The sequence below is a fragment of the Setaria viridis genome, chromosome 7 (genome assembly GCF_005286985.2).
Source record: "Setaria viridis chromosome 7, Setaria_viridis_v4.0, whole genome shotgun sequence".
NCBI classification, from domain to species: Eukaryota; Viridiplantae; Streptophyta; class Magnoliopsida; order Poales; family Poaceae; genus Setaria; species Setaria viridis.
In genome coordinates this window covers 34190562-34210091 of record NC_048269.2, presented here as the reverse complement: position 1 = coordinate 34210091, position 19530 = coordinate 34190562, and the positions used below count along the sequence as shown (strand labels likewise).

At 46.4% G+C, this 19530-nt stretch overlaps 4 protein-coding genes across 4 annotated transcripts; 3 read left to right on the top strand and 1 right to left on the bottom strand.

Annotated features, from left to right (window-relative positions):
• Positions 1-9460: 9460 nt before the first annotated feature.
• LOC117865123 (metacaspase-9) lies at positions 9461-10859 on the top strand. Its single transcript, XM_034749239.2, has one exon. The coding sequence runs from the start codon at positions 9707-9709 to the stop codon at positions 10712-10714; it is 1008 nt and encodes a 335-aa protein (XP_034605130.1). The 5' UTR covers positions 9461-9706; the 3' UTR covers positions 10715-10859.
• Positions 10860-11443: 584 nt separating this feature from the next.
• LOC117865121 (protein HEAT STRESS TOLERANT DWD 1) lies at positions 11444-15304 on the top strand. The gene is made up of 13 exons (XM_034749238.2): positions 11444-11648; positions 11759-11812; positions 11898-12004; positions 12099-12177; positions 12664-12837; positions 12962-13060; positions 13226-13394; positions 13544-13647; positions 13734-13873; positions 13961-14033; positions 14489-14601; positions 14693-14810; positions 14964-15304. Exons 1-13 carry the CDS (start codon positions 11598-11600, stop codon positions 15117-15119), a joined length of 1437 nt encoding a protein of 478 aa, XP_034605129.1. The 5' UTR covers positions 11444-11597; the 3' UTR covers positions 15120-15304.
• Positions 15305-15453: 149 nt separating this feature from the next.
• LOC117865124 (uncharacterized) lies at positions 15454-17678 on the top strand. Its single transcript, XM_034749240.2, has 3 exons — positions 15454-16038; positions 16134-16509; positions 16852-17678. Exons 1-3 carry the CDS (start codon positions 15954-15956, stop codon positions 16931-16933), a joined length of 543 nt encoding a protein of 180 aa, XP_034605131.1. The 5' UTR covers positions 15454-15953; the 3' UTR covers positions 16934-17678.
• A 541-nt stretch (positions 17679-18219) lies between these two features.
• Positions 18220-19229, bottom strand: LOC117864932 (uncharacterized mitochondrial protein AtMg00810-like). Its single transcript, XM_034749000.1, has 2 exons — positions 19149-19229; positions 18220-18534 (listed from the first exon to the last, which is right to left on the bottom strand). The coding sequence occupies exons 1-2, from the start codon at positions 19227-19229 to the stop codon at positions 18220-18222; spliced, it is 396 nt and encodes a 131-aa protein (XP_034604891.1).
• Between the last annotated feature and the right edge of the window lie 301 nt (positions 19230-19530).

Genomic DNA, 19530 nt, shown 5'->3' with positions numbered 1-19530 from the left:
AGTCTGAAACTTGACAGCATAGGGTTAACTTTGAGCTCGGATTCAGGGCAATGTAGATCAAGAAGGGTAGGTGTTCTTAGGCAAAATGGAAACTTGGGAGGTTATAGAACACGTTTGAGAAGAAATTGGACTGAGGGCAGAAGATTTAGACCACTAAATCGAGTCATCAAATGAGCTCCATGGCACTGTCAACGCCTGACGAAACTGAATAATGGTTTCAGTCGAAATTCAGAGGAACCCAAGAAAACAAATCCAAATTCAAGCCAATTCGATGCTTATCTCGAGCCGAAATCAAAATAAAAGTTAAAGAGCTCGAGTTTATCTGCCACTTTGGTTAAAGCATCTGAGCACCGTCGGATTGAGAATTAACCGCGGAGAAGCTCTGAAGATCACGGGCGGTGACTGAGCATCAGACGTGTCGCCGCCGCCGTCGTCGGTCGTCCGCCAGCGCCGCTAAGCTAGGCCACCTCCTCACCATGCAAGCCTAGGGGTAGACCACGGTGGCAGCCATGCGAGAGGTAAATGCTTGAATATCTACCGCTCCCGCGCCGCCGTTTCACCGCCGCTCTTTTTACCGCCGCCCGTGCCTCTTCTGCCAGACACCGCCGCCAAGCAAAATTCCACCTCCACGCCGCCGCTCCCGTCGATTCCTTCCGTCCACACCTCCGCCTACACCCCACCAGTAGCCCTACCAACTTGTTGCCCAGCTTCTTCGCCGTCACGCCTTGAACCACCGCCGCTTCTGTCCGCCATCGCCGCGCCGCCCGCTCACGGTGAGCCCTACCTTGCGCTGTTCCCCTTCCTTCTTAAGTAGTCGTAGGCGAGTCCTTAGGGTCCTAGGATGGTGTAAGAGTAGTTGTTCGAGTAGTTTGTGCCGTCGTCGTGAGTAGTCGCGACCGGCCGAGGGAGTCGCCGCCCGTCGCCGTGGAGGGGATGGCTCCGGCCATCTCCGGGGAAGCTGTTGCCGCGCACAAGGACGTGTAGGTCTAGGGTTGGTGTTGTCACCTGGTCCCGCCGCCGGGAGGGCGCCGGCCGGCGAGCCGTGCCGCCCCCTGTCACAGGCGCTCTTGGCGGGAGGAAGAAGAAAGCGCTAGGCGCTTGGGTCCGCACGTCAGAGGAGGAAGGGGGAAAGCAGGCCGGTGCGACGCAAGCGGTGGCTGGGCCGCGGCGCGTCGTAGAGGCCCAGTAGAGCGCGGATCAACTGAGCGGGAGGAGGCCGGAACGGCGCAGTCGCCGATTGGGCCGGCACTTGGAGGCCCGTGGCAGAGTGTGGTCGGCGGGAATCGGAGAAAAAGGCCAAAGGCCCAGTGGAGCTGACCGGGGTTCGCAGAGAAAAAGAAAAAGAAAGAAGGCCGATGGGCCGGAGCTGGGCCGCCAAAAGAGAGAGAAAAAGAAAAATCGGCCCACAGAGCCCGTCGGAGGGAGGAGTAGGGCCGGCGGGTAGAGTGTATAGGAGAGGTGGGGTCCGCGTCGTGGGGTCCAGTGTTTCGTGAGAGAGGGTAACGCGGGGGTGAGTGAGAAAAGTTTTTCCAGGGGAATTTCGGGAAAAGTTAGATTTCTTTAGTAAATTAATCCATTTAAATTCGTTTTGCACCATTTTAATCACAGAAATTTGTAGGAGTGTCCAAAATTAGTGAAACCAATTTTGTTAGGCTTGTTTTATTTTCCCTTATGCATTAAAATTTTTACACCCTAGGAAAATAATAAAAATTTAGGTATTTATTTAATGCCTTCCTTTTGAGGTAATGAAATAAATACTTAATATTTATAAAATGTATAAAATATGGATAACACTTTATTAATCACAAATAATTCTTAACTCATAGGAAATCAGAATTTCAAGTTAGAAAATAATTACCATTTTTCCTAAAAATAAAAGAAAAAGCTATAGGAAGGGTTAAATAAGAAAAATAAAAATATAGGTTAATCCTTTTAGATTTCTTTTGTGTGTTGACTTACAACTTATTCGTGATAAGTCGTATAGTCCTTGTTGGCTTGCAACTTTATCATGAAGGAAAGTTGTATAGTCTGTTATTTAAAAAGTTTGCATTCTAACCCCTGCATATATTGTACCGTAGATCCAGAAGCGCCAGAAGAGGATTATTGGGAATTTTCAGAAGGACCTTTGGAGTCCGAGGAGGTGTTTGAATTTGTCCCCTGTGAAGCGAATCCGTCGGCGTCTGCTAATCTTTTTAACGATCAAGGCAAGCCCCGGTGCATTTATACCTATCTATTTTGGAGTCGTTATTTCATGTGACTAGTTATAGGTTATTTGGTTATTGTATGCACTAAGTCTAGGAGTTTGATGAAAGCTATTCTTGTGTATGATCATGCCTTGAATTAGGGACATCTTTGCCACTTGTTCAAATCTTAGAAACTACCCAAGTCTAGAATTGCTTACTTGCTTACATACTTGGTTTACCAACCTTAAGGCAAACACTTAAGTCATATAGGTTGCTTATGAAAGATAGTTTGGAACATGGAACCGGACAGAAGCTAAAGATATAGTTCTGTCTGCTAGATTAATCTGGTTAAGGCCCGATCGTTGTCTTAACCGCTGATCAAGTGATAACATCTGATCACTTACTGGGTATGGGACCAGTAAAGCCCAGTAGATTAGTAAATTCTATGATCAGGAATGCTTCGTACCCGCATTTGACGTGCTGGAGATTGGCAGGGGTGTAGCCTGAAACTCACATGGGGATCAGGCCAGACGTGGGGTCCCATGTGAGGGTGCATCCCTGGGTCCGGGTAGTTGTATTCCTAATCATTGACTTTACTAATCGAGAGGTTGTTAGTACGACCTGGACAGTCGTATAGTGCTGGTGATCGGAGTGCTCTCCTGCAGGATGTAAATTGATCCGGATCGCCGCAATTCTCGGTTATGAATGCGCTTGATCACTGTTGAGCATCGTAGTATAACTCATGTGACATAAAATCTCCTGTTGCCAAGTACTGTATGAATTAACAGTTATGATTGTTTTATTTCTGTTATCATCTAGAATGGTTAGGTAACAACTTAACTAAACTAAAAGATAAAACTAAGGCCTCACTCATAGTAAGCTTTTTCGGCAAAAATCGTGTCAACCAAGCACACCCAAAGGCTGACATGCATTCCAAAGAAAAACTATTATATTGGTTAGTCGGGTAAGACTTGCTGAGTACCCCGTACTCAGGGTTTTTCCCCTTGTGGTTATCCTTCAGAAGCTATCCAGGAAGCTACCGAGGAGGAGACCCCGAAGACCTAGAGTATTGACCTGAGTCTCTCAATACTCTAGAAAAACCATTATCGACGCATCTTCTCCTAAACTACTTATGTTTAATCTTAGAGCTTGTCTAACTCTGCATCACTAAGTTTGTTTCAACTTGAAGTCTTGTAATAACTCGTACCTCTTAATTACGTATGTAAAAATGTAATATTTGTTGATATTATCCCATCGCGGATATTATCCTGATGTATGGTGATGAAACACGCCGTGGATCTTTCGAGGAGTCCTAGGGACACTCGACGGACTACCGGACTTATGCTGTTTTAGGTGCGTTTCGGATAATTGCTGCTCCGACAGCGATTAGGCGCACTTAAACCAGCTTAAGTTGGGCGGTTCCGCCACACTAGCCGCGCCCTTCCCCCTAGCCCCGTGCTCCTGCCGTCCTCGCCCACCGCTACCTCACCCGCTCGCCCCCGCGTCCCACGCCGGAGCGCCGCCAAAAGTCCCTGCGGTAATCAGCAGTTTGCATGGGCCAATGCCAATGCCGATGGACTAGATCCTCAGGGCTATGGTCCCATGCAGCAGTGGGGAGAAGAAGAACAGGAAGGCGAAGAAGAAGAGGAACCAGAAGAGATGGAAGGAAATTCTGGAATCAGCACCTCTGATACTTCTCGCACTTGGAGTGATTATGGACCAGAGTCCGGAAGCGAGAATTCTGTCAATCAAGCTCCACCTGTTGCTCCCCCAGGGCAAACTCTGATGACCGTAGACCAAGACATCCTGCAAGAAGCCATGGCACGACTAGGCTTAAATGCAGAAGAACTGGGCATCTTCCCTTATGACGGTTGATGTGAACTTGGTTTGAACATGTTGTAATATATTCTTGTAAGATATGAGTGATGGACAAGTGGCACCAAGGGGTTTTGTAAATATTAACTCCTAGGCATGTAATATAAATAAGTATGTACATAAGTATGGTTTATGTATGAGCATGCTGTGCTTCCCCCTAGCCCCGTGCTCCTGCCGTCCTCGTACCTCACCCGCTCGCCCCCCGCGTCCCACGCCGGAGCGCCGCCAGCCGCTAAAGGCTGAGCCGCTACCATCCACCGTGCGACATCGGTGACCGTGCAATTCGCCTTATGCCAAGCCCGTCGGAGCACACAACTCCCTAAGGAACTTCGCCAGGACGTCGCGAGCATCTACCACACCTCGCCGGGGCCACTCGCTCGCCGGAGCGCCGCCAATTTGGCCGGCCAGAGCCACCGCAGGCTTAAGGAAGAAGAAGCCATCCGCTTTTGCATTGAGGCCCTGAAGGAACTAGCTAATCTTGGTTCGTTTCTTGTTGCCTTGGATCTTTTATAGATAACCCCCCGTTTAGACTAGGTTCTCACAAACAGATCCAACCCAAGCCTCTTTTGCAGATCTAACCCTGGCTATAGATCTATTCACGAGTACTATACCAATACTAGGCGTGGGTGCTTTGCAGCTGCCGCTTGCCTATTTGAATGATGAAGGAGCAGAGAAAAAAATCAAGAGAGAGGTAGGGATGGTGCTTGGCACGATCGCCTCTTAGATGTGCTTCGTGTTTTGGCCCAAAATAATTTAAATTGTGAAGTAAATTTGACTATAAAAATTAGATACAAATGAATAAGAAGAGAATTAAGTAGCAATAAAACTAATCAAAAGACTAAAAAAATATTTTGTAGTTCAAGGATCTTTCCATAGATAAAAAATAGGAACCAAAAGATTTTCTAGAGAACTCGAACTTAATGTGCAAATAATTGAGAATTTGAGCGAGAGCTCTATATTGGATATTTCTCAAAATTAGATGTTAAAAGAGATGGACCATATCCTCCACGGTGAAGCGATGCCACGCTTGATCGAAGCATCTACAAAATGCAATGCAGCTCATGCGGATGGCTGAGCAAGGCGAAAGCCGAGTGAGCAAAAGTGGTGGCAGGGTCATGACAATCAACGATAGCAGTTGTGCTTAGCTAGTGGCGGTGACTCCACGCTCAACAAATGACAGCTGAGTATCATCAAAACAAGATAACTTGCGAATAGCAACAGTTGGATGCTAGACTTTTTCCTCCTGTTGCAACGCACGGGCATATTTTGCTAGTATAATTAATAGGAAACCTTCACTTGTACTTATGGAGTTTTTTAGTCTTTAACATAAAACATGACATTCTGCAGGAGCATTGTACGCCGGCAAGTTCAGGCAATCTACCTAGCTTCCTCCATGGATGGTCCACTGGCTCCATAGAAATTATGATAAATCTATTTATCATATTAATATTTTGAGCAAGCAGAGTGTACTAGCAACCAAAATAATAGTTTTGTCAATATCACCCCTACACAAGAACTAGTTATTACAACATAAGTAATTAAATTATTCTACTATTTAATGTCAAATGTGACATTCTGCGGTAATATTGGATGCACGCAAGTTCTTGCAATCTCCTTAACTTTCTCAATGCGCGGTCCATCGACTCCAAGTGGAAAAGGTGGGTATTGACCGATTTGTAATAAAAGGACCTCAAGTGTAGGTGCATTTTCGATAACATGTAAAAGAAATTCAAGTTGCCCTCTTGCTGCTTTGAATCCTGTGATCCATATGTGCTTCAAGTGAACATATCTACATTGTCCAAGGTCTTTCCTACATGGACCCGCTTCTGACAACCATAAATCACAGCCATTGAACTGCAAAGCGTAAACAAGACAAAGTGTCATCTATGGATAACTGAAGCAAAGCATGGCCACCATATTCATCTGTTATAATATTCATCACATGCGATGTAATATGAACAAAAATACTATGATTGATTTTTTTGGTCAACATTGGAAATATTGTCCTAAATTCGATTCTTTATTATAAAAAATAGCACACAATTGACCAAAGTGCTCATAGACACTCACGTAACGAACGAAAACAACTTTGTGTAATCTTATTCCACGGACCCTCAATAATAAGATGATATTATGTCACACTTCAGTATAAATCTATGAAACATGATCTGAGCAAAATAGCTAGAATAAGGATGATATCACTTACATGGACCTCCAACTTTTCAATAAATGGAGTCGCTCTCAGAAACGCGAGTGAATAAAGAACCCTGTCAAGATCTCGGCGTAATGTATACAATAACAACTGTAAGTGCTTAAGATTAGTAAACTTTAACGGGTTATCCCACAACCATTGCTTCTGAAAGAGAAAACACATGGGTCAATGAAATGAATACGTAAGATAAGTAAAAAATTAAGGACAAGATTCCTTTAGGGATCTACCTCTATACGTTGAAAACGAATGTCCAAAGTCAGGCTCTGTACACTTGGAAGACCATTGAGAAGGGATATGAGCACATGCTGAAAAATTGCATTCAGGAACGTAATATTTGCACTTTGCAGCTTGAAAGATCGTACAAGATCAATCGGTATTAAGCATCCAACGTACTCAAAGGTAGCAAGATTCACAGCATTGAATCTTATCTTGGTCAAGCAAAATTCAACTCTCAAGTAGGTTAGACGGGGTAGTGGACTATCCACTATTAGTTCATCGTCGAGTCGACATCTGTCTATATGGAGCCACTCAAGTGTGTAGCAATGGGACAACATATTCTCAAGATCCTTCCTACTGACATGCACCATTTGTAGATGAAGCTTTCTTAAATTTGGGAAACCTTTGAAATGTGAAGGTGGATCCAAAGATACGAAGCTGAGTTGCATGTGCTGTAGACGTGATATGCTTTCCCGGTCTAAAAGTTGGAAAGGAAACACATATAGCTCCGTATCCATGTATTCCAAAAATCTTTTGGGCTTTAGATCCAAAATGAGGTTCTTTGTCCTTGAAGTACTGGCGGCGAAATCTACCCAAGTGTCAATAGGGTGAGCCATAAATATGCTGTCTTCGAAATTGATTTTGACATGAAGCGTTTCAACCACCTTGCCGATGTGTTTCCACAAAATGTTGTGGACATCCAAGAAGAATTGCCAGACGTGTTTGTACGTCAAGTCCTCCCTCTTGCATTTGCACATGGCGACAACATCAAACGTTAGCCTGGGACACGCCGAGGACGTGCATCCTCTCCACTCGGTTGACAAAACACTAGTTCTTGCAAACTCCTTTGGTGGCAGCTTGGACGCGATCCTGTACAAGATGTCCTGTGAAGAAGGGATCACACCCATGGATTAATTTAACGTGTCAGGCAGCATCCCAAAGTACAGAAATCTCATCTTTATTATACCAGTAAGCAAAGCATGAAAATTAAAAAAAAAACTTAGCTCGATGGGGATAAAAAGGAGAGTAATAAGGTTGTGTTGAACATGCATGCGATGCATACAGCATACCGGTGGAAGATGGCAGAATCGAGTACTTGGTCTAGTGTTGATGCTGGTTGGGTTAGCACGGTGATGGTGGTCTGCTGTTGTTTGTTGGCTTGTTGGGTGGTTGGTCATGGCGCGAACTCAGCCTGCAGCCAGCGATCGGTCCTGGCCGGCGAGTTGTAGAGGTCCGCGACGGGCGGCGGCGTCGACTACTGGTTCCGCGGGAAGGCAGGACGCGCTGTCGCTGCTGATACGGACGGACAGGACGATTGGGCTGCTGATATATATGAGGATCCGGACCAACTACGAATCCCAATCGGACCGGGCCAGCGGGCCTGCAAACGAGCGACGGCGGAGAGAAGGATTTCCTTTCCTTTTTCTTTTTCTTCTCATAATCCCGACCGACTTGGATGGATCCAGCTCGATCAATCCGAGAATTCAGCTTTTAACTTGCCTGGTAACGGCCTTCCAAGCACTTTTTCCATACAAGATATGCAATAATCATCGTTATCATCTAGTGTTAGCACGTACTACGCACGCATGCTCCACATGTACGTACTACTAGTGAGTTGGGCAACAAGCTAGAGATGGACTCGCTCGTCGACATCCATGGAGATCGAGGCGATCATGCATGGAGTTCCTGCCTGGCGTTTAGGTCGCTGGAGAAGAACAACAGCAGATCGACGGGGGACAAGTCCTCGTCAGCTAATCCAAAGAAGATGGAAAGAAGAGAGGCGCCAGGGCTTATCATGTAGTACTTCTCAAACCCTTACTACATTGCTGCTCAGTTGGTTATAAACCAACCGCAACTCGATTGACCTCGTAAAAAAGACTTTCCTTCCAAGCGAATCGAAGAACACAAGAAAAAAATAAACACACAATTTGAAATTGCAGATGTATATGAAATAGATCTGAAATAAGAGATTCAAGTTCTCAATTCCAAATGACTAATCGACACAGCCGAGAAGAACAAGAACAGGGGCCCATAGAAGGACTTGTCGCTACAGTTACAATGAATCAATCTCAGTTTCTCAAAGGAAAACTAGAACTAAACAAAATACAAGCCCTAATGTGGTGACGGCTACTGAATATACGAGCGTTAGGTCGTGGATGACCCTCTTGACGCACCCCTATGGACTCCAACACGATAAACGAGCCAACGACTCAAAAAACGGTGGCGCAACACCCTAATAGATGGAATTTTGACGTGGGACTGGTGCCGTTCGAAACTCTATGAAATTCTCTTTCCATCCATATAAAGAATGTCCTAAACGGACTCCGCATGTGAACCGTGCGTCGTTATTGGTGTGCCCTGCTCCTGGACTCCGAGGTGGGCTCGAACTTGAGTTGCTTTGGTCCTTCATCTTAGCGACTCGAACTGAATTAGTCTCGGACCTCCTTCTTGACTTGGACACCCGTGCTGGACTCCTCCTTCTCCACTCCATGCGTCCGTGTTGTTCAACGTAGAAGTCTGAGATCCAGATTTTGCGTCAACACGTACTGTTACAATAATTCAACCTAAATTTATGTTTAGACTATGATTATACTGACAATTAGAGATAGGGCACGCTTTGAAGGGAACTGTATACTGCAATGGCTGTGGAGTCTGAAGTAACGCAATTCATCAGAGATTAGTTCCTCTCCTCTGAGGGGAACTTGAAAGGAACACATCACCATGCCTTTACATTCTTAGTATTGTTGACGTTTTGGGTAGTAGCTAGATAGGATAGGACGACGATCAAGTTTATCATGTAGTACATTCTTGGCACCACTACTTTTAACTTTTGCCCCCTGGACATTCATAAGCATCTGCTCCTTGGTGCTATGATTCGCTGCGTGACGATTCATCTTACTGACTGGAAGCTGACCAGGATTCAACCTGAGACGACGATGATGTGGCTGCCCATTAATTAGTACTAATTGCTTGCTTCTACTTGCATGTCACGGACATACTAACTCCAGTAGCTTGCTTTACTCAAAACGCAGATTGTTTCTTGCATCCACAAGCCAAGCAACAGAGATCAACACGTACCCATCGATCTCTATTTAACGGGACAATCTAGCTGCCGATCTCCATCGCACTGCACTGATGAAGAAGCACACACACCAGAGCTAGCAAATAATTCAATTCGCCGTGACAAGCGTCAACCGGAAACAGTTGCAGGTTGCCACCGATGGAGGGGAAGAAGCAGATGCTGGCTACCTTGGTCGGCTGCAACTACGCCGGCACGCCGGACGAGCTCCGGGGCTGCATCAACGACGTTCTCGTCATGCGCGACACCCTCGTTGCCCGCTTCGGCTTCGCGCCCCGCGACATCACCTTCCTCACCGACGACGACGGCGGCCGCGGCTCCTCGCCGTCCGCCGTGCTCCCCACCGGCACCAACATCAAGCGCGCGCTGTCCGAGATGGTGGCCCGCGCGGCGCCCGGGGACGTGCTCTTCTTCCACTACAGCGGCCACGGCACGCTCGTCCCGCGCCGCCACGGCCACGGCTACGACGAGGCCATCGTGCCCTGCGACTTCAACCTCATCACGGACGTGGATTTCCGGCAGCTCGTGGACCGTGTGCCGCAGGGCGCGACCTTCACCATGGTGTCCGACTCGTGCCACAGCGGCGGACTCATCGACCAGGAGAAGGAGCAGATCGGGCCCTCCGTCGCCGACCTCGCCGTTGACAGCCCTGCACCACCAGCTGCTTCTGCCCGCGCCCGCTTCCTCCCGTACGCCGCCGTCGTCGGCTACCTCTCCGGCGCCTCGGGTCTCGGCGCGTCCCACCACGTCGCTGACCACCTCCTCGCGCTCTTCGGCGCTGACGCCAGCGACAAGTTCCACCACCCGCGCCACCACGACAGCGCGCCGAGCCCCGACGGCGGGATCCTGCTGAGCGGGTGCCAGACGGACGAGACGTCCGCGGACGTGTCGGGGGACGACGACGACGACGAGGCGGCGGGGGAGGGGGGCAGCAAGGCGTGCGGCGCGTTCAGCAGCGCGGTGCAGGCCGTGCTGGCGGCGCACCCGGCGCCGGTGAGCAACCGGGAGGTGGTGACCCGGGCCAGGGAGGTGCTGCGCGAGAAGGGGTTCGAGCAGCACCCCTGCCTCTACTGCAGCGACGCCAACGCCGACGCGCCGTTCCTCTGCCAGCAGGAGGAGAAGGAGCCCGCCGCCATGCCCGCGCTGTGAATCTGTGATTTGTGCGAGTGTGATCTTAGTTACGCGTGGATATGAACGCATACGAACCATATCATGATGATGACATGCCATTATTACTCTGCTTACATGCAATATGTGACTTTTCATGCCGAAGAACAAAATCTTTTCTGGCCCTGCTCGGCTGTGTGCTGGCTGCTGCAGCTGCATCTGCAGCCGGCCGCAAGTAGCAGAACCTATAGCATGGCCTCTACTTATATCGATCATATTCCCACCACCATTTCTCCGGCGCCTGTTAGCCAATCACCTGATGCCAATTTCTCCTCATCTCCTCAAAGTCATTGAAAATTGTGGTCTGCTATTTACTTCATCTAATCACAAACTTAACTTCAACTATTTATTAGGTTTGTCCAAATATAGGCCATTTTATTTTTCTAACATTGACTAACAATATTTATAAAATTACATTATATTAAAGGAAATAGTTACATATTAGTTTACATACCTATTATTATAATCTTAATTTTCTGTTGTGAATCTATGTAAAATTTTAGATATGCCAGAGTGGAGCAACCTTTTAAAATTACAGGAAAGGGAATGGAGCAAACTTTTAAATTTCCTGGGCTCGAATGCATGAAAAGAATTCCTGGGCTGGAAATGACTGTCCACTAAGCAACGCCCACACAGCCCACCATAAACCTCTCGGCCCAGCCCAATATTGGCAACGGAGGGAACACGAAGAAACCCTGGGGCTGAAGGGCACGGCCGCCGCCAATACCCGTTACCCGAGTAGCCGACCACCGCCACTCCGCTGTTCCCCTCCCCGTCCCTCGCAGTCGCAGCTCCGCCCGCCCGCCGGCCACCGGCTACCTCTGCGGCGCTCTGTCCTGCAATAGTTTATTGATTTCTTTCACTCATGGGTCGCACCATCAAGAAGGCCAAGAAGGCTAAATCCAAGAAGACCAAGGTACCATACAAGATACTATTTCTGGAGCTCCAATTGATGCTTGTTTCTTCAGCTGTTTCAGTATGTTCTTTGCTTCACTTGCCTAATTCTTCTGTATTTCTGGGATGAAGAAAGTTGAAGCTTCATCGTCATCTAATCCTGTGGTTGCCTCTGGTCCGGCCAAGGTGAGGAAGAAATTTCCTATCCTTTTTTTTCACACAGCCGGAATACAGTGTGCGAGCTATACCCTTAATTAGTGCTTCGTCTTAGGTCTGGCAACCGGGTGTAGATGCACTGGAAGATGGGGAGGAGCTCCAGTTTGATCCTGAGGCTTACAATTATCTCCGAGGGTTTAGCATTGGCTGGTCTTGCTTGAGGTAATGTTTCCCCGCATAGGGCATTGTTTCTTTATTTGGGTGTAAGTTAAGGCCAATATGTGATCCATTCTCAATGAATAACCTTCCGTTGCAGTTTTGATGTTGTGCGCGATCAACTTGGACTCGTCCGATCAGAGTTCCCCCATACATTCTATGGTGTTGCTGGAACACAGGTTGCGTTACTCTTTACAACTTCAAAACCTAGACATGTTTACTTCTTGACTTCATGTCTTTCACATAGTTTTTTTTACTTTTCTAAATTATCGTTTCTACAGGAATATTAATTTGTACTATTGCACCTGTTCTTCTATAGTTTAATTTTAATTTTGCAGAAAATGTCACCGGAACATGCTATGGTGTTGCATGTTTGTATTTGTGTTCTTATTAAGTTTTTTTTTATTTGAAAAGTGTGCCATTGCTGATTCTAAGCTCAAAAGAGAAAAAACGTGCCAGAAACTTGTGGGCATTTATACCCTGATTCTTACTACAAATTGTAATTGATTGCGAATGAGCGAATTTGGATCATTAGAAGTTTTATGAATGAATTGGTCTTCCTCTGGACATTTCAGCTTAAAGGATGTCAAAAGATTGGTGGAAATGCAAATAATCATTAAACATTAGTTTTGTCTCTCTGAGTTTGGAGCTAAACTGTTCTTCAGGCTGAGAAGGCTCCATGGAATTATATTGGCATTTTCAAGCTTTCTAACATAAGTGGGAAGAAGCGGGAACCTATACCACCTTCAGCAGTTGATGGTGACACTGATGTGGATAGTGACAGCAGCAGCGATGAAGAAGATGAAGAAATTAATGAGGATACAAAGCCCATCTTACATGTATGTTTCTAATCAAGATCATAATTCTAAACTATGCCACAAAAATCAAGGTTTTTCATTATCTAGCAAGTAATGCTGATACACAGTTTGTGATGTGTTCTGTTGCTACATTTCAATGTACCAGCTAAAAAAAGTGGCCCATGCGGGTTGTGTAAATCGGATACGCTCAATGACTCAAAAACCACATATATGTGCTACATGGGGTGATACTGGTCATGTTCAGGTAATTCAGTTCTTACCTCACACTTCTTTTTCAGTTATTGTGATCAATGGCAATCTAAACCTGTCATCTATTCTATATGCATTGTATTTCTTTTTGAAAACCTGTCCAGAAACAGAATGCACTATTTTGACTTTTTTTGTGCATTGCCGGTTGCTAAATATGCAGGTGTGGGACTTGAGCTCCTTCCTTAATTCTTTAGCTGAGTCAGGGGCACCTGCACCCAAAGAAGATGACATAATCCACAAACACTTACCTGTGAAAGTATTTAGTGGCCATAAAGATGAGGGATATGCAATTGATTGGAGTCCGCTTGTTGCTGGAAGACTTGTTTCCGGTGTGTACATGATCTTGTCCATTTCACAATGTTTGTCATCTAAAATATTTTGATGTGGTTCTCTCTATTCCATGTCCATAGATTATTGGTACCATTTAATTTCGTGTATAGATATTTTGATGGAATGACTTAATGATTTTTCTATGCAGGTGACTGCAATAAGTGCATTCACCTGTGGGAGCCAACTCCAACCAACTGGAATGTAGATCCAAATCCATTTGTTGGACACTCTGCAAGTGTTGAAGATCTTCAGGCATGCCACTGAATGATGCATCATGTACCTATTCATATGTTTCCTTGAATGTGATTGTCTCAACTAATATAAGTATATCCTTGCAGTGGAGTCCCACGGAAGCCGACATATTTGCCTCTTGTTCTGTGGATGGTACAATAGCGATATGGGATATACGTACAGGGAAGAAACCTCGTATGTCTGTCAAGGCTCATAAAACCGATGTTAATGTTATCTCATGGAATAGGTATATCCACTGGAAAACTCTTAACCTTATGAGTACTATAACTTCTGCTGCATAGTATTTTACACATGTTCTGACTTGCATTATCAGGCTTGCTAGCTGCATGATAGCTTCAGGGTGTGATGATGGCAGTTTCTCAGTTCGTGATCTTAGATCAATTCAGGTATTTCCTTCTTGATATATCAGAATTTTCTATGCTTGTGAGTTTCGGTGTAACCAACTTGACATTTTCCTTAATTTGTGTTTCTATAATTTGCTCTAAATTGGGCCCTGTTTGCCTCTGTGCAATATGTGGAAAGAAAATTACACATGATTGGGTGTTCCGAAGATATTAGAAAATGAATAAACCATCTAATAGATCAAAATCTATAAGCTACGTTCTTGCTACTAGATTTTTGAAATAGATAGCCTACAGTAGATATTTGCATCATTGCTAGTATGTAAATAGTGCACTTTGCACAAATCAGTGCAGCTGGTTACCGTGGTGTAGTACCCTTGTCATGTTGCCCAGTTTATCTTGACATATTCGGCTATTTGTATTGATGATAGTAATTGTGGCTATGTACTTCACTATTGCTTGTGAATCTTTTTTCTTTATGCTCTCTATTGTAATGGTAGGAGGACTCGTTGGTAGCACATTTTGAGTACCACAAGAAAGCAATTACATCTATCGAGTGGAGTCCACATGAAGCATCATCATTAGCTGTAACATCCGAAGATCATCAACTCACGTAACACTCCCTCCTCCCTGTTTTAGATCCACTGGATTGCCAAAATGTTTTCCAGTATTTGCTGACACCTCTCATGATTGTCTGGATTTAGAATTTGGGACCTTTCATTGGAAAGAGATGCAGAAGAGGAAGCTGAGTTCAGAGCGAAGATGAAAGAGCAGGCAAATGCACCTGAAGATTTACCCCCACAACTTCTCTTTGTTCATCAGGTACTACTATTAAATTTTTCTCTCATTTTATCATGATGGCGTTAGAAATTAACCGACTTATGGCCTCACCGTTGGTGGCTGCATCATTTTTCCTGCACAGTTCTATTGCTTGTAAAGAGTGAAATACATGACCCTGACTGTTTGTATGAGCAGGGCCAGAGAGATTTGAAAGAACTGCATTGGCACCCACAGATACCCTCAATGATCGTATCAACAGCAATTGACGGCTTCAATGTGTTGATGCCCAGCAACATTGATACAACCATTCCTGGCAACACTGATGCAACGATGGCATCTGCTGAGCCATAGATGTTTTTGGTAGCACCATGCAACTTGCACTTCCAGGTTTATGTATCCAGTAGTGTATCCCTGTTTAGCTGCCATTTGCATGGAGCGCTATGAAGCTGTTTTCAAGCAGGATGAGAAATTTTGATTGGTTGACATTATATGCTATGCTATATAGATAAGTTTTAATATGCACATGTTTTTGCCAAGTAGTCTCTATCGAAATGTTTTACCCTCTAATAATTCAAGCTGTTTTTGAATTGTTGCATTTGTAGCGTAGTATCTATAGGCTGTGGATATGGCTCATTGATGCCGTCTTTGTTCGTTCCGGAAAATTTGGCAGCCGCCCATTTGCATATGCTGCTGTGTAAGTGCTGCCTTTTGCAGAAAATTAAATCTATCAGGTAGGCACATATTCTTTCTATTAAATAATGTACAGAGTATAAGGAAAAGATTGAAGAAAGTATTATCTGGTGAAATTTCACGAGCGGTTTACTTTGATCCTTCCTGAAGCGTTGATCAGCTTTCATGTCATCTAGACTTCCCACTCCTTGCTGCTAAAGTCTAGAAGAAACGCGTACTTATATGTACTATCTGTGGTAAAAAAAAATGTGTTTTTTTCGCATGACTTTTGAGGTGCAATTTCGACCACTCATTTCTATAAAAATCAGCACGAACAACCGAGGACGAACTCGGGGGCGGGGGGTAATAATTCACCTTTTGCCGTCCCGCGATTAACCACAAATCAGTCCGCATCCATCCATCGTTGCTTGTCGTCCATCCATCGTGTGGTGCCTCCAACGGAATTAAGAGATCAAAAAATCAGCAGCCGATTGAATCGATCGATCGAAGAAGAGAATGGACGAGGTGGAGCAGCAGCTGTCCAAGCAGCAGATCGAGGAGTTCCGGGAGGCCTTCAGCCTCTTCGACAAAGATGGCGACGGTATGCCATTTCTGAACTGGATTGCATTTGCAATTTTGCATTGTTCATCGACAAAGATGAACTGCGATCGCAATTGACATTAAAAATGCATGCAGGGACGATCACGAGCAAGGAGCTTGGCACGGTGATGCGCTCGCTGGGGCAGAGCCCGTCCGAGGAGGAGCTGCAGGAGATGGTGAAGGAGGTGGACGCCGACGGCAGCGGCGCCATCGATTTCCAGGAGTTCCTGACCCTCCTGGCGCGCCAGATGCGGGAGGCCAACGGCGCCGACGAGGAGGAGCTTCGCGAGGCCTTCCGCGTCTTCGACCAGGACCAGAACGGCTTCATCTCCCGCGACGAGCTCCGCCACGTCCTCCAGAACCTCGGCGAGCGCCTCTCCGACGACGAGCTCGCCGAGATGCTCCGCGAGGCCGACGTCGACGGCGACGGCCAGATCAACTACACCGAGTTCGCCAAGGTCATGCTGGCCAAGTGAGTCACCATCCAATTTGCATTATTGATTTGGCACTTTGTTGCGTTGCAAAATTTGCATGCATCACATTCTTGTGGCACGTAAATCAGCATAAGGCAATCAAACTAGGTATTGATTATTGGTGCTTGCTCAAATAATCGTTTAAGCTGGAATTGGGTTCTTGCATTTCGGATCTTGCGAATCAGCCGCCAAGTTAGACGCCGACGGTACTCAACAAATCCACATATTTCACATAAACATACATGCATTAAAATAAGTTGAGCTGAAATTACTACTCATGCTTGATTTGCATCTCAACCCTGAGCCTGGCACTTATGTTGGGTTCTTACATCATTGTGCAGGCGAAGGAACCAGGAGTTGGAAGGCCATGGGAGCGACTTATCTCACTCCAAGAGTTTCTGTCCCTCATGTACAATCCTCTGAAACCCACTCTGCCACCTTCGTTTCTAGCTGACAGCTGAGAGAAATGTAACAACATTCACTGTGTAAATGGGGGGAAATTGAAACGGCAACCAATATGAGTTCTCAATTAACTCGCCAGGTTTTCTCAAACGATGAAAAACCTGCTTAAGCTCTTCTGTTCAGTACTAGAAAATGGGGCAACATAGCAAGAGCAAGAGTGCAAGACCATACCTCATTTCCAGATTCTGCGCATAGTGTTTCAACATGATACATTGGCATACATGGATTTACAAAGCTCACATACTCACAAAATCTACTGAATGAGCTTCACTCCAGCTACAGCCTACAGCAAGCAGTGTGGCCTCTGAAAATGCAGCATTTTACAACAATGGTAGAGGATTAGCACAATTTGCCAGGCCCCCCACCGGTACTTATAGAATGAAGTGAACAGATTTGCTGATCCGGACTACTTAAATGGAATTTCTTGGAAGAATGGGACTCAAATAGTTTGCCACCCTTCCTCTCCTGAGGTTCCGCTAAGCAGAAGGTTGAATTTGCAGATCCTTGGATTTCCAGACAACGTCCTTTAAGGTCTTGGAAAGGTTTTTGTAGAATAGTAGCAAATTGCAGTTTATACATATAAGTAACTATATGTTGTTGAAGAACCAAATATAAATTACGAATCTCTGTAACTTAGCGCATCCAATTTATTGGTGATTGAAGAATCCTATGAATAGAAATCAGCTTCTGAATCATAGTTCACGAATACTTGTGTTTCTTTTATAAGATTGATCTTTGTGTGTAAGCTCTTTTCTTGAGCCTGTTACCTGAGCTTAGGCACCCTCTTTTATTTTATTGGACATTGCTCTTTGTAGAGAAGTAGATGGGGAAACACCACACACCCCAATTGGGGGGGTTGACCTCTCTCTATATGGCTAATATGGCTTGGAGTACAAGGAATACATCAAGTGTATATGGAAAGATAAATACTTCCTAATACACATATATACTTCCTAATACCTGCCCGCAGTCGCAGCGGGAGGATCACGGACGCAAAGACTGGACCTGAACTCAGTAAACAATGGAGTTGGCGAGCCCTTCGTCATGATATCCACGAACTGATGAGAGGATGGCACATGGAGGACCTGGACCTCACTCAATGCCACCTTCTCACGAACGAAGTGGGTATCAATCTCGATGTGCTTCGTGTGCTGATGATGCACTGGGTTTGCTGTCATATAGACAGCACTCACATTGTCTGTAACAACAGTGGCCGAAGCAAGCGGTACATGAAGCTCCTGAAAAAGTTAGCGAAGCCAGCAACACTCCGCTACAGCATAGGCCATAGCTTGGTACTCCACCTCAGCACTGGAACGAGACACCATGGTCTGGCGCTTGGAGGACCAAGACACCAGATTGTCGCTGAGGTAGACGCAGAAGCCGAAGGTGGAGCGTCGAGAGTCCAGGCAGCAAGCCCAGTCGGTGTCGGAGTAGGCAGTCAGAGACTGAACAGGGCTGGTGCCGATGTGAAGCTCGGAGGAGAGCGTGCCCTTCAAATAGCGCAGGATGCGCTTGATCAGGGTAAGGTGGGGCTTGCGCGGGTCATGCATGAAGAGGCACACCTGCTAAACCGCATACGCCAGGTCAGGTCGAGTTAGGGTGAGGTACTGAAGAGCCCCAACGAGACTCTGGTTTGAAGAGCCGTCCTTGAGCTTGGCGCCATCGTGTGCTGAGAGCTTGGCATGAGTGTCAATAGGAGTCGCTGTAGAGTGACACTCAGCCATGCCAACACACTGAAGAAGATCCAGGGCATATTGTCGCTGGGACAGGAACAGACCCTGGGAAGAATGCGTGACGGAGATGCTGAGGAAGTGGTGCAGATCGCCAAGGTCCGTGATGGAAAACTCAGATGATGTGCTGGAGGAGAGTTGAGGACGAGGCGGTGAGGACGATGTCATCGATGTAGAGCAGCAGGTAGGCGATGCTCGACCCCTCTTTGTAAATAAAGAGGGAGGTGTCGGAGACGACGAAAGAAAGAAGGCGAACCGCTAGTACCAAGCCCTCGAGGCTTGCTTCAGTCCATATAAGGACTTTTGCAGGAGACAGACGTGATCTGGGGCGGTAGGGTCGACAAAGCCTGGAGGCTACTTGCAGTAGACAGTCTCCGCGAGATGAGATGGCCATGCTGGCGACGAGGTGCTAGACGAAGCAAGGAAGTAGACTCGGATGATCTAACGCAAGGTCTGATGATCCGGATGACGCAGCGGCGGAGCTCGAAAGAGACGGCGAAGATCTGGAAAAGCCCGACGAAGACCATGCGCGCAAGGCGCAGCGACTAGTAGTGATGATGAGGTCGTTGATGTGGTCGGTGGCGGTGAGGATGCAATGGCGAAGTAGACCACGGAAGGCGCCACTGCTGCCCGAAGATGTGATGCAGCGGTAGCCCTCTATACTCCAGGAAGAGGCACGCAATACGAGGATGAACATCACAGGAGCTGGGTGAATCATGCACATCGGCCGATCAGACCGAGTATGCGCGAGGCGAGACGACGATGGGCGAAATCGGCGGAGGTGTCCCAATCGGTGGAGGTGACGACGAGCCGGGGCAGGTCGACATG